This window comes from Pristiophorus japonicus, chromosome 8, assembly GCF_044704955.1.
Source record: "Pristiophorus japonicus isolate sPriJap1 chromosome 8, sPriJap1.hap1, whole genome shotgun sequence".
Lineage (NCBI taxonomy): Eukaryota > Metazoa > Chordata > Chondrichthyes > Pristiophoridae > Pristiophorus > Pristiophorus japonicus.
In genome coordinates this window covers 64,606,790-64,620,077 of record NC_091984.1, presented here as the reverse complement: position 1 = coordinate 64,620,077, position 13,288 = coordinate 64,606,790, and the positions used below count along the sequence as shown (strand labels likewise).

Sequence of the window (13,288 nt, the reverse complement as noted above, 5' to 3'; positions counted from 1 at the left end):
AAATACTTGGAGAAACAAATTACAGGGATATGAGGGAAGAGCGGGGAAGGACTAATTGGATTGCTCTTTGAATGGGCCGGCGCAGACTCAGTAGGCCGAATATCATAGCAGACAAATAGCATACATTCTGAATTCCCTTTTGAGTATAATATAGTGTACATTTTTCAGTATAATTTTATTCTTACCCTTCCCAGGACATCCACAGGTAGCTTAGAGTTGAGAAGCACGGGTTTCACTTTATCACCAGACAGAAAACCATTCACAGGGTGAAGGCTGTCAAAAATTATATCATACTTCGCCTTTTCTTCCAACTGCAATTCATATATTAAAACAGATGTGTCAATGACTTTAAACCAGGAATTCTTCTTGCAAATGTTAATTTACACATGTATAGATTTTCAACTAAAATTATTTCCAATGTTATGATTGAAGGCCTTTAAAAGAAAACAATTTAACTGGAAAATGTTCAAAAGTTTACTGGCTGGTTTACAAGTTTCTAGCTATTAAGAATGGAATTTTGATGGACTTCCTGAAAAAATAATTTAAAAACCTAATCAATGAGTCGTCTTTTAAGTAATATATACTTAATGCATACAGCGTTTACATTAAAAAATGTTTATTAAAAGATCATTTGTCAAACCAAACCCCACTTTCAATCACAGATCTTTTATTGGGTAGTTTAAAATCTCAAAAGGAGCCCAAGTTGTAACTCAACATTTAAAATGCTGTACCTTCACAGCCCAGGGAACATCAACAGGTGCTGCTCCACCAGCCAGCAATGGACTGTTTCTATCATTCTAAGAAGAAAAGTGACAAGATTCATAAATAAGAATTGCAGTGATCTTAGTAGAACAAGAGTCAAATAATTGATTTCCTTATTTCGTTCTACAAAAATAAACTAATCCCACGACTCTCTAGCTTTAGTTCCTTAATGCACACTTAGTTTAAAAGTTTGGAGAGGGAGCAAAAATCATCATGGTTTGAAAAAAGAGCATGTATTTCAAATGAAAAAAATATATATAATTCAAAAATAAACAAACAAAAGTGTTTTCATATGTCTGACATTCACCCTCAGAGACTAGTACCAAATTAAAAAGAAGCCATCTAATAAAAATATTGGAATCATCTAGAGTGTTGCTACAAAGAAACCTGGTAATGCAGCAGCCAGCGATGCACATCAGTATGATGAAAAATGCTTAACCACAGAGCGCCTCCCAGTTCTGAATATTTTTTGGCTTAATCATCATAATCTTTTACATGCCTCTTCCATGAACTCTCAACATTAATTTTGACGATTCTGTGCTAGGATGGTGACAGCCACTGTACAGACTGGGATCTCCCTTGTCACAATGCAAAGATTGGTCACAGCAGTTTCAGCTCCAATCCTGAAAGTATCTGCTGAGTATTAAACAATACTTGGCATATGCTTGAAACGGGAGGAGGAAGGGAAAATTAAATCTCCCAAGGAAATGGTCTTGAGGGATTTCCTACAATTTCCGTATCATTCCCATTTGTGCACTTTTGATTGGATTAGAGATATCAGTGCCTACGGAATGACAGATTTTTTCCCTCTTGGCACCAAATGCTAACATTGAGCAATTGTAAGCTAAATGCAGATTTAAGTTCTTGCTACAGTGCCAAAAAGATGTTTGGACATTAGTATACAAAACGCAACAGACACTTTCACTTCCACATCCCAGTCATCCATAATGCCTCTTATTGATTCAGGAATATTTTGTGACGAATAGTGGCCAATTTTTTTTGCTGTGGACCTTCTTCCACTGGGAACAGGATTGACACAGACAAAACAAATTTTATGTAGGAAAGGAAAGAGGGCAAAAAAAAAAAGAGAGCAACAAATGGAAAAGAAAGAGAAGGGAGAGAGTGGGAGTGCAGGAAGATGGAAATAAATAAGTTGCGCAAGGAGAGGTGGTGCCATAACCAAAAGCAAAATTGCATGGCACTGTTATCTACATTTCAAAAATAAGTTACGAGAAACACTTTTGATTATGTTTTGAAACTGCGATTTTTCTGAAGTTTTGGTTATGACACCTTGTTTGGGGCACAGGAGGGAGTGAAAGAGATGGGGGAAAAGAGAGAGAGGGAGAGCGAGAGAGATGGTGGGGGAGAGGGCACCCAATGACAGTAGGGCAAGAGAGACATGACGGGGGGGGGGTGGGAGGTGGGGGGGGTGGAGGGTGAGGACGGGGAAGAGAGGGAGAGCAAGAGAGATGGTGGGGAAAGGGCACCCAATGACAGCAGGGTGAGAGAGACGAACGGACGGAGAGATGAGGAAGAGAGTTGAGAAAGATGGAAAGAGAGAGATCGATGAGGAAAGAGAGATTTGAGATAGAGAGAGGTGAGGAGAGTGGGATGGGAGAAAGAGAACGAGAGAGAAAGAAGTGGGGGGGAGGGAGAGAGAGAGAGAGACACACACACACACAAAAAAAAAGAACATTTTCATTACATTAGTCTGGGCTGAGTTTAAATGAAGGACTCATATCTACTATATTAGACTCCCCCATTCAGAGGATTTACTGAAAACATGTAAATTCCGGACTGAATTACTGAACAGGAGCCAAAATGGCAAAATTTAGCCATTATAAATTGTAAAGAATAAGAAGCTAATTTACTTACGAATTTTGGTGCTGGGGCTGCAAGGTTTAAACTGTTCAGAGAGACCTCAAGTCCATTTTGTGCACACCCTACAAGCCTCAAGGCAACAAAAAATTCCTAAAGTAAAATGAAAATGAACAGCAATGAATTTATAACAGTTCTAAAAATACAAAATAGTAAGTAAATCCAGCAGCTGTTACAATTTTTCTGAATTTAACATTTTAAAAAAAATACCTGTTTGTTTAAAAAGCCCTTTGCATCCGCATCAGCTAAATCCCATATCTGAAATAAGCGCATTTGACAAATTAAAAACATTGAGCATCTTATTCGGATCTTTTAACTGTTATGACAGTGTACTGATTAGTATTCAGAAGTAGTACTATAACAGCATTCTGCAACCTTTGGAAAACTACAGCAAAGTTCAGAAAAATAAGGCAAAGTTCAGTCACTGAATTTTACCAAGACATATTATCAGAAGTGTCCTAAATCTATACAGACTCTGGACCATGCTATTCTTATTGCCTTTACAACAACAACAACTTGTATTTATATAGCGCCTTTAACATAGTGGAACGTCCTCACAGGAGTATTATGAGATAAGAATTTGACGCCAAGATCTACATTAGTCATCCATATAAATCTACAACCAGAATAATACAGCGAAAGGGTGGGGATACCTTCAGGTTGCTCCACACATGACCCAGCAGAGGATTATGAAAGGACAGTTACATTGGCAGATTAAAAATGTATAATGGATCGGTAGTGCAATTTGAAAGGAAAATTCACATGAATGTCCGTGGTTCCATACAATATTTATGCAGTCCACTTAGCGAGTCAAACCCAAATTTTTATTCTTTTGAAAGGTACAGCATCAAACTGTAAAACTGGAGAGAATAGAGGAAGATCTGAGGCAATAATTATACTTTGAATGGGGTAAAGCTGTGAAAGAGCAGTGGGGTTTAGTGTTCAAGTTCACAACATATTAAAAGCAACACGTTAAGTGGAAAACAACAAGAAAAACAAATTGTCAACTTTAAAGATTACTCAAAAGCGGTTACAATAGGTTGAATGGAGGTACAGCAGGTAGAAGAGAATAAAATTAGTCTGATTTAAAATAGGGCAGTGACAAAGAGGGAACAAGAGAGAGATTTGGAGGAGAAAGGGGCAAACAGAATTTTTTAAAGTGTTAATATTGCAGTACAGGTTGAACCTCTCTTATCCGGGACTCCCTTATCCGGCACCACCCCTCGTCTGGAACCATTCCCGGCCGCCAGGTGGCGCATTCGCAGAACGCGGCCGGTCAAAATCCTACTCACCAATATAATCCTTCTCCTCAATCTTCCTAGTCGCCCTGCTGGAACTCCTGCAGCCACAGTCCTTGGGCCAGCCGCTCCTCCCCTCAGCGCTCCCTCCGGAGGGTCGGGCCGAGACTTCGGGGACCGCCGGCTCTTCGGGGCCCCTGCACATTGACTGGCTGACTGACTGTCATTCCAGCCAATCGGCGCACACACACATTGACCGCAGCAGCACCCCAGCCCAGCAACAGCGTTTAAAGGCGCAGTCCACCCAACATGTGACCTCCCCTCATCCGGCAAAATCCCTCATTCAGAATATGCCAGGTCCCGAGGGTGCCGGATAAGGGAGGTTCAACCTGAAGTACAACTATTTACCATAATGAATAATTTAATATAGACATAGTCTATATGTCTATATTATAGGACATAACATATAGACTATGAAATTCATGCATCAATGAGATAAGTTCAGCACAGGAAGCAGAAAGTACACACATGATAACGAAAAGAAAGCAGTACCTTTCCAAGCACGAGGTCAGACAGGCCAGATCTTTTTAAAAATGAGGCAGCTTCAGCTGCTCCAACTCTGCCACCATTCGCTGCATCAATCTGTATAAATGAAAAACAAGACGTTATTGGAAGTCTTGAGTATGGAATTGATCTGATCTATTCCACAAGTATTTTTAAAACAAAATTTCCCGTGGAGACCATCTGGTGGCAGGGCACATTGGTGTACTAACTAATCACCTTGGCCAGGGCTTTGGGGAGAAGTACCACAATAAGTTTGGGCACTCGTCTCCAGTCAATAAACTGAAAGATAAAAAGTACTGAAAAATAAAATTCATAAAGGTGAGTCACCCCAGCCCACTCTCATCCACGTGACAGAATAGCATTGGCTAAGGCCTTGGAGTAAGTTATCTATTGACCCATATAGCGGTGCTAGAGGCTAAGAAGGGAAGGAGAACATAAAAACTAGAAGGGAAGGGAAAGAAAAAGGGCCTTTTGATCATACCAAATTATATATGGACTCATTTATCTGCAAATTTTAGCGAAAGAGACTGCACCATCATAGGAAGCCAACAGTTTACTAATAACGAACGCTACTATTAGCCAGCTGCGCCTGTAAAATAAATGCCAACTGAAACACATCATTCAAAATGAATTTAAAAGAAAAACGAGAGATAACAAAAAGGACTTTCTTGTTTCTGAACATTTGAGACTACCTAAACTACAATGTGTACAGATAAGTGTCAACTTCTTACCCAGAGGTTACCCATGTTTAGGAAGGTCTGTGAGGATTTATGACAAAGTCCTTGTCTGTCTGTGCAGTTTTGAGTCCATAATGGAGACTCCTAACTAATCTCTCACCAAATTGAATGAAATTTAAATGAGATGTTAGAACAGAAACACAAAAAAAGCTCAATGCAAAGTAGCAACTCGAAACCGGAGCAGAAAAGGGAGAAAGTATTGTGGAGATCATCCAATAAACAATCAAAATAGTGTCAAGAATTAGAGGTCAGTGTAAACTAAAAACAAACATTATCAAATTATGGCTCCATCATAAATATGCTTTAAGCATTTTTCTTGGGCGGGGGCTGCAGAAATTAGTCTGCATCATTTTAGTGCTTGCAAATACTATTTTAAATTATTTTGATGCCAGATAAATGGTACAGTTCAATGCATCAGCACTCCAATATTACACCCAAGCAGCCATTCTTTATTAGCAAACCTAGAGTGTGTATATTCCAAGGATATTTGACTGGAGAGTTCTCACATCCAAGCCTAATCCTCTGCACTCCCCCAATGTCTGTATGTACATACACTTTCCAAGAGAAGTCATTGACAGTGATTAAGATTGGGAACCTTAACTGAATTTGTTTCCTCTCCCTAGGTCAGGCCCATTGTGGTGTTCATCCAGGTGTTCTGACTGACATCCATTATCTCAGAACAGGCCAGTAACTTAACCTGGATTCTCTGGGTCTGAATGACTGAGTAACAATACAAGGTTGGTGAGCCAACAAGGAGCCTTTATTAGCCAAATAAGTGAACCAAGAGTCAAGAAGTTGTTGTTCATATACAGAAGGCTTACAAGTGCACAGTTGAATGCACCATCCATTTCCAAGTAGCTAACTTTAGAATGAAATTGAAAGACAATCATTTAAATTTGGTGGCAATCGAAAACATTTTTATGTACAAGAAACAATTCTTTCCTGACAGTTGACAAATGGTCACTGGGCGATTACAAGCATGACCTTGTTCTACAAACATAGAAAATAGGTGCAGGAGTAGGCCATTCGGCCCTTCGAGCATGCACCGCCATTCAATGAGTTCATGGCTGAACATGCAACTTCAGTACCCCATTCCTGCTTTCTCGCCATACCCCTTGATCCCCCGAGTAGTAAGGGCTACATCTAACTCCTTTTTGAATATATTTAGTGAATTGGCCTCAACAACTTTCTGTGGTAGAGAATTCCACAGGTTCACCACTCTCTGGGTGAAGAAGTTTCTCCTCATCTCGGTCCTAAATGGCTTACCCCTTATCCTTAGACTGTGTGCCCTGGTTCTGGACTTCCCCAACATTGGAAACATTCTTCCTGCATCTAACCTGTCTAAACCCATCAGAATTTTAAACGTTTCTATGAGATCCCCTCTCATTCTTCTGAACTCCAGTGAATACAAGCCCAGTTGATCAAGTCTTTTTTGATATGTCAGTCCCGCCACCCGGGAATCAGTCTGGTGAACCTTCGCTGCACTCCCTCAATAGCAAGAATGTCCTTCCTCAAGTTAGGAGACCAAAACTGTACACAATACTCCAGGTGTGGCCTCACCAAGGCCCTGTACAACTGTAGTAACACCTCCCTGCCCCTGTACTCAAATCCCCTCGCTATGAAGGCCAACATGCCATTTGCTTTCTTAACCGCCTGCTGTACCTGCATGCCAACCCTCAATGACTGATGTACCATGACACCCAGGTCTCGTTGCGCCTCCCCTTTTCCTAATCTGTCACCATTCAGATAATAGTCTGTCTCTCTGTTTTTACCACCAAAGTGGATAACCTCACATTTATCCACATTATACTTCATCTGCCATGCATTTGCCCACTCACCTAACCTATCCAAGTCACTCTGCAGCCTCATAGCATCCTCCTTGCAGCTCACACTGCCACCCAACTTAGTGTCTTCCGCAAATTTGGAGATGCTACATTTAATCTCCTCGTCTAAATCATTAATGTACAATGTAAACAGCTGGAGCCCCAGCACAGAACCTTGCGGTACCCCACTAGTCACTGCCTGCCATTCTGAAAAGTACCCATTTACTCCTACTCTTTGCTTCCTGTCTACCAACCAGTTCTCAATCCACGTCAGCACACTACCCCCAATCCCATGTGTGGGACCTTGTCGGAAGCCTTCTGAAAGTCCAAATACACCACATCAACTGGTTCTCTCTTGTCCACTCTACTGGAAACATCCTCAAAAAATTCCAGAAGATTTGTCAAGCATGATTTCCCTTTCACAAATCCATGCTGACTTGGAACTATCATGTCACCTCTTTCCAAATGCGCTGCTATGACATCCTTAATAATTGATTCAATCATTTTACCCACTACCGACGTCAGGCTGACCGGTCGATAATTCCGTGTTTTCTCTCTCCCTCCTTTTTTTAAAAAAAGTGGGGTTACATTGGCTACCCTCCACTCCATAGGAACTGATCCAGAGTCTTCAAAAAGAACCAAGAATTTGAGAAGGACGAACAAGATCCAGTTAAAATTAAAATGTCAGTGCTCAGTGTGACAAGTAGTTCCAAAAGATTAATTATTTTCTTTATAATAATTGGAGGATTACAGTACAGGTAAAATAAAAAAAGAAACTGTTGACCCGTTTCTGGAATGTAAAAATAAACCCCAGCTTCTATTTGTCACTGCTAACCGTCTTTTTAAACCCTTCTCCCCAGTCTCCAACCTCACCTCCGACAATACGTGTGAGGAGTTCATGGACTTCCATGTCTCTAAGATTCAGACCATCCGTGCAGCTACCTCTGCCTCATCCCTTCCTTCCCCTAGCCCAACGGACCAAACTTCCTCTAAAGAAGCCCGCTGCCCTAACTCTGACCTCACATCTTTCTCGAGTTTCTCTTCGATCTCCCCTCATGACCTTTCCGAGCTCATCCTGTCCATGAGACTTGCTCCCTTGACCCTATTCCCACCAAACTGCTGACCATCTAACTTCCTTTTCTGGCTCCCATGTTAGCTGACATTGTTAACAGTTCGCTCTCCTCAGGTATTGTCCCCCCCTCCCTCAAATCTGCTGTCATCACCCCTCTCAAAAAACCAATCCTCGATCCCTCCGTCCTTGCAAACTACCGCCCCAAGTCTAACCTCCCTTTCCTCTCCAAAGTCCTTGAATGTGTTGTCGCCTCCCAAATCCCTGCGCATCTTTCCCGCAAATCCATGTTTGAATTCCTCTTATCCGATTTCCGCGCCTGCCACAATACCGAAACGGCTCTCATTAAAGTCACAAATTACATCCTTTGTGTTTGTAACAAAGGCAAACTATTCCCTCCTCGTCATTCTTGACTTGTCTATAGCCTTTGACATGGTTGACCACTCTATCCTTCTCCACTGTCATCCAGCTGGGTGGGACTGCACTCACCTGGTTCCATTCTTATCTATCTAATCGTAGCCAGAGAATCACCTGCAACAGCTTCTCTTCCCACCCCCACATCATTACCCCTGGTGTTCCCCAAGGATCGATCCTTGGCCCCCTATTTCTCATCTACACGTTGCCCCTTGGCAATATCATCCAGAAACACAACGTCATTTTCCACATGAATGATGATGATACCCAGCTCTATCTCACTGCCACTTCTCTCGGCTCCTCTGCGGTCTCTAAATTGTTAGACTGCTTGTCCGACATCCAGTACTGGATGAGCAGAAAATTTCTCCATTTGAATATTGGGAAGACTAAAGCCATTGTTTTTGGTCCACGCCACAAACTACGTTCCCTAGCCACTGACTCCATCCCTCTCCCCAACTCCTGTGTGAGGCTGAACCAGACTGTTCGCAACCTTGGTGTCAAATGAGCTTTCGGCCACATATCCGCAGCATAACTAAGACTGCCTATTTCCACCTCCGTAACATCGACCGTGTCCGCCCTTGCCTCAGCTCATCTGCTGCTGAAACCCTCATCCATGCCTTTGATACCTCTAGACTTGACTATTTCAACGTACTACTGGCTGGCCTCCCAAATTCTACCCTACATAAACTAGAAGTGATCCAAAACTCTGCTGCCTGTGGCTTAACTCATACAAAGTCCTGCTCACCCATCATCAACATCACCCATCACCCCTGTGCTCGCTGACCTACATTTATTTATTAGACCTATTCTACAAGCTCTGCTGATCGCTGTCTCGTTGAGTAAGCCACACTGCTCTCCCATTCTCTGTATTTCTAGCGATGCCGGTCACTAAGTGTCTGGTTTGCTCTGTACCCTACTTTACAGCTCTGCTGACTGTGGCTCGGGAGACTAACTGGTTTGAAATTTAATTTTTAGCCGAGGGTAGGCCAGAGGGTTCGCAGAGTGAGGCAAAGGGGAGCATTTGAAACATAAATATAATCTACAGGTTTGAAATCCTCATCAAACTATATAATGGTTAGACCCATTGATCGAGTATATGTTACAGGATGAAGAAGTACTTGAGACATTGTTTGGCCTGGGCCTGTGTTCTAAGGTTCTGTATAGTGGAGGGAGTAGATCACGGAATGTATAATCCAATCCACAGATTCCTCACCATCCCCATACCAGACTTAGTTTGGGGTTTTAATTTTCTGTTCAGACGGATTCGTTTTTTTTCTCTCTCTCGCTTTTTTCCTGCTCCCCCGCTTTCTCTTCCTTTCTCCAGTGTCAGCTCAGTGGGTAACACTCTCGCCTCCGAGTCAGAAGGTTGTGAGTTCAAGTCCTACTCCAGGGACTGGAGTACAAAAAAAATCTAGGCTGACACTCCAGTGCAGTACTGAGGGAGTGTTGCACGGTCAGATGTGCCGTCTTTCAGATGAGACATTAAACCAAGGCCCCATCTGCTCTCTCAAGTGGATGTAAAAGATCCCATGGCACTATTTCAAAGAAGAGCAGGGGAGTTATCCCTCAATCAACATAACAAAAAAACAGATTATCTGGTCCTTATCACATTGCTATTTGTGAAAGCTTGCTGTGCGCAAGTTGGCTGCTGCGTTTCCCACATTACAACAGTGACTATACTCCAAAAGTACTTTATTGGCTGTAAAGCGCTTTGACTTTCTTTACACTGGCTTCCAGTTAAGCAACGCCTCGATTTCAAAATTCTCATCCTTATTTTCAAACCTCTCCATGGCCTCGCTCACCCCTCCCTATCTCTGTAATCTCCTCCAAACCACCCCCCTCCTCCCCCACACCCCGCCGAGATGTCTGCGCTCCTCTAATTCTGGCCTCCTGAGCATCGCTGATTATAATCGCTCAACCATTGGTGGTCACGCCTTCTGTTGCTTAGGCCCCAAGCTCGGGAACTCTCTGCCTAAACCTCTCTGCCTTCTTCAAGACACTCTTTAAAACATACTTCACAACAAAATTTAAAGTTTATGATAAGAATATCATAATCAATACTTGCATGCAGAAATTTAGTTGCTGATTTCATTTTTTTTCAAATGATTTACAAACGGGTGTTATCAGGTTAACCTAAAAAAACACAAACCCTAAATATCTGATCACTTACGTATGTAATATAAACAAAGTCTTAAGAGTGCACAGGAATCCTGGTTAGGTGGGACGTAACCCCAAACTTTAGCGCACAAATGAGAAGTGAAACCTAATTGGTAAAGCTGTACAAACAGAACAGAAGAGTTTTACTCCACATTGTCTACCTTTGTATTTTAACTAGATTTAAAACTTATCTGATGAGAAACTGGGCCATATCTCAGCTCTGGTATTTATCAGCCAGAGCAATACGAAGGTTGCTACAATTAGCCTCAGTGCCCCTAGGATAAGGAGCAGAAAATTGTTCAGTATTCTGGTTGCTGAACACTGCTGAAGTGTGCATGGGAGCTTTGCGTGATGACAAGATCAAGCACCCTGCAGTCAAATAGCCTGTTGATACTCAGCATCAAGGCTCACACAAGAATAATGGAACCATTTCCCAGCAAAGAATCAACATATTCTAGAGATGACAAATTAATAAAACTAAATTAAAAACTGTGTAAAGTCCCTACATACTCCAATTTCTTCAGATACAATCCAAGTATTCAATTGCAAAAGAAGAAATCAATGGCGAAATTACCATTAGTTCTACAATAATGGTGGAAATAGCAGAGGGAAAGTGTGGTGATATACGACAGAAATATGTTCTAACAATTCATCAAAGAACAATATCTAACAGCTCCTCCCTCCACCTCCCCCCCCAAATAAAAATCTGAAGATAACTTACTAATTTGCATGTGGAGGTTGAGTAAGCATGGGAGAATTCAAGTGTGCAATTTCTGTATGGTTAAAATTAGATATGAAGGGCATCAAGCCTGGATATCAAGTGACATGAACAGTCAAAACAACAGACGGTAAGGGTAAAGCAAACAAGTTCAAAGGTGACTGTGTTTTCCTTCAATGTGTCTATCTATCCATTCAGAAGGAAAGGAGTCTTCAAATTCAGAGTGCAGCAGATAATCAAATACATATTGCAAGTTCAGAAGTATGGTTACTTAATTAAGAGAATGTCAAATTCACAACTAGCAATAGGCAGGTCACCAGAATAATGATCAAGGATCTCAAATACATAACATAGAAACATAGAAAATAGGTGGAGTAGGCCATTCGGCCCTTCTAGCCTGCACCGCCATTCAATGAGTTCATGGCTGAACATTCAACTTCAGTACCCCATTCCTGCTTTCTTGCCATACCCCTTGATCCCCCTAGTAGTAAGGACCTCATCTAACTCCTTTTTGAATATATTTAGTGAATTGGCCTCAACAACTTTCTGTGGTAGAGAATTCCACAGGTTCACCACTCTCTGGGTGAAGAAGTTCCTCCGCATCTCGGTCCTAAATGGCTTACCCCTTATCCTTAGACTGTGATCTCTGGTTCTGGACTTCCCCAACATTGGGAACATTCTTCCTGCATCTAACCTGTCTAACCCCGTCAGAATTTTAAACGTTTCTATGAGATCCCCTCGCATTCTTTTGAACTCCAGTGAATACAAGCCCAGTTGATCCAGTCTTTCTTGATACGTCAGTCCCGGGAATCAGTCTGGTGAACCTTCGCTGCACTCCCTCAATAGCAAGAATGTCCTTCCTCAAGTTAGGAGACCAAAACTGTACACAATACTCCAGGTGTGGCCTCACCAAGGCCCTGTACAACTGTAGCAACACCTCCCTGCCCCTGTACTCAAATCCCCTCGCTATGAAGGCCAACATGCCATTTGCTTTCTTAACTGCCTGCTGTACCTGCATGCCAACCCTCAATGACTGATGTACCATGATACCCAGGTCTCATTGCGCCTCCCCTTTTCCTAATCCGTCACCATTCAGATAATAGTCTGTCTCTCTGTTTTTACCACCAAAGTGGATAATCTCACATTTATCCACATTGTACTTCATCTGCCATGCATTTGCCCACTCACCTATCCAAGTCACTCTGCAGCCTCATAGCATCCTCTTCGCAGCTCACACGGCCACTCAACTTAGTGTCATCCGCAAATTTGGAGATACTACATTTAATCCCCTCGTCTAATCATTAATGTACAATGTAAACAGCTGGAGCCCCAGCACAGAACCTTGCGGTACCCCAATAATCACTGCCTGCCATTCTGAAAAGTACCCATTTACTCCTACTCTTTGCTTCCTGTCTGACAACCAGTTCTCAATCCACGTCAGCACACTACCCCCAATCCCATGTGCTTTAACTTTGCACATTAATTTCTTGTGTGGGACCTTGTCGAAAGCCTTCTGAAAGTCCAAATATACCACATCAACTGGTTCTCCCTTGTCCACTCTACTGGAAACATCCTCAAAAAATTCCAGAAGATTTGTCCAGCATGATTTCCCTTTCACAAATCCATGCTGACTTGGACCTATCATGTCACCTCTTTCCAAATGCGCTGCAATGACATCCTTAATAATTGATTCCATCATTTTACCCACTACTGAGGTCAGGCTGACCGGTCGAAAATTCCCTGCTTTCTCTCTCCCTCCTTTCTTAAAAAGTGAGGTTACATTGGCTACCCTCCACTCCATAGGAACTTATCCAGAGTCTATGGAATGTTGGAAAATGACTGTCAATGCATCTGCTATTTCCAAGGCCACCTCCTTAAGTATTCTGGGATGCAGACCATCAGGCCCTGGGGATTTATCGGCCTTCAAT

General features: G+C 42.2%; 1 protein-coding gene across 3 annotated transcripts in view; it reads right to left on the bottom strand.

Annotated features, from left to right (window-relative positions):
* eps15 (epidermal growth factor receptor pathway substrate 15) overlaps positions 1-13,288 on the bottom strand; it is a 188,263-nt gene that overhangs the window by 143,311 nt on the left and 31,664 nt on the right. For 2 of the 3 annotated variants that reach the window (XM_070886884.1, XM_070886882.1), the window contains exons 3-7: positions 4,431-4,520; positions 2,851-2,898; positions 2,638-2,733; positions 732-797; positions 186-311 (exon numbers count right to left, since the gene is read on the bottom strand). In XM_070886884.1, coding sequence (XP_070742985.1) covers positions 186-311; positions 732-797; positions 2,638-2,733; positions 2,851-2,898; positions 4,431-4,520 — 426 coding nt within the window. The remainder of the gene's footprint in view (positions 1-185; positions 312-731; positions 798-2,637; positions 2,734-2,850; positions 2,899-4,430; positions 4,521-13,288) is intronic. The other variant, XM_070886883.1, reaches the window with a different exon arrangement.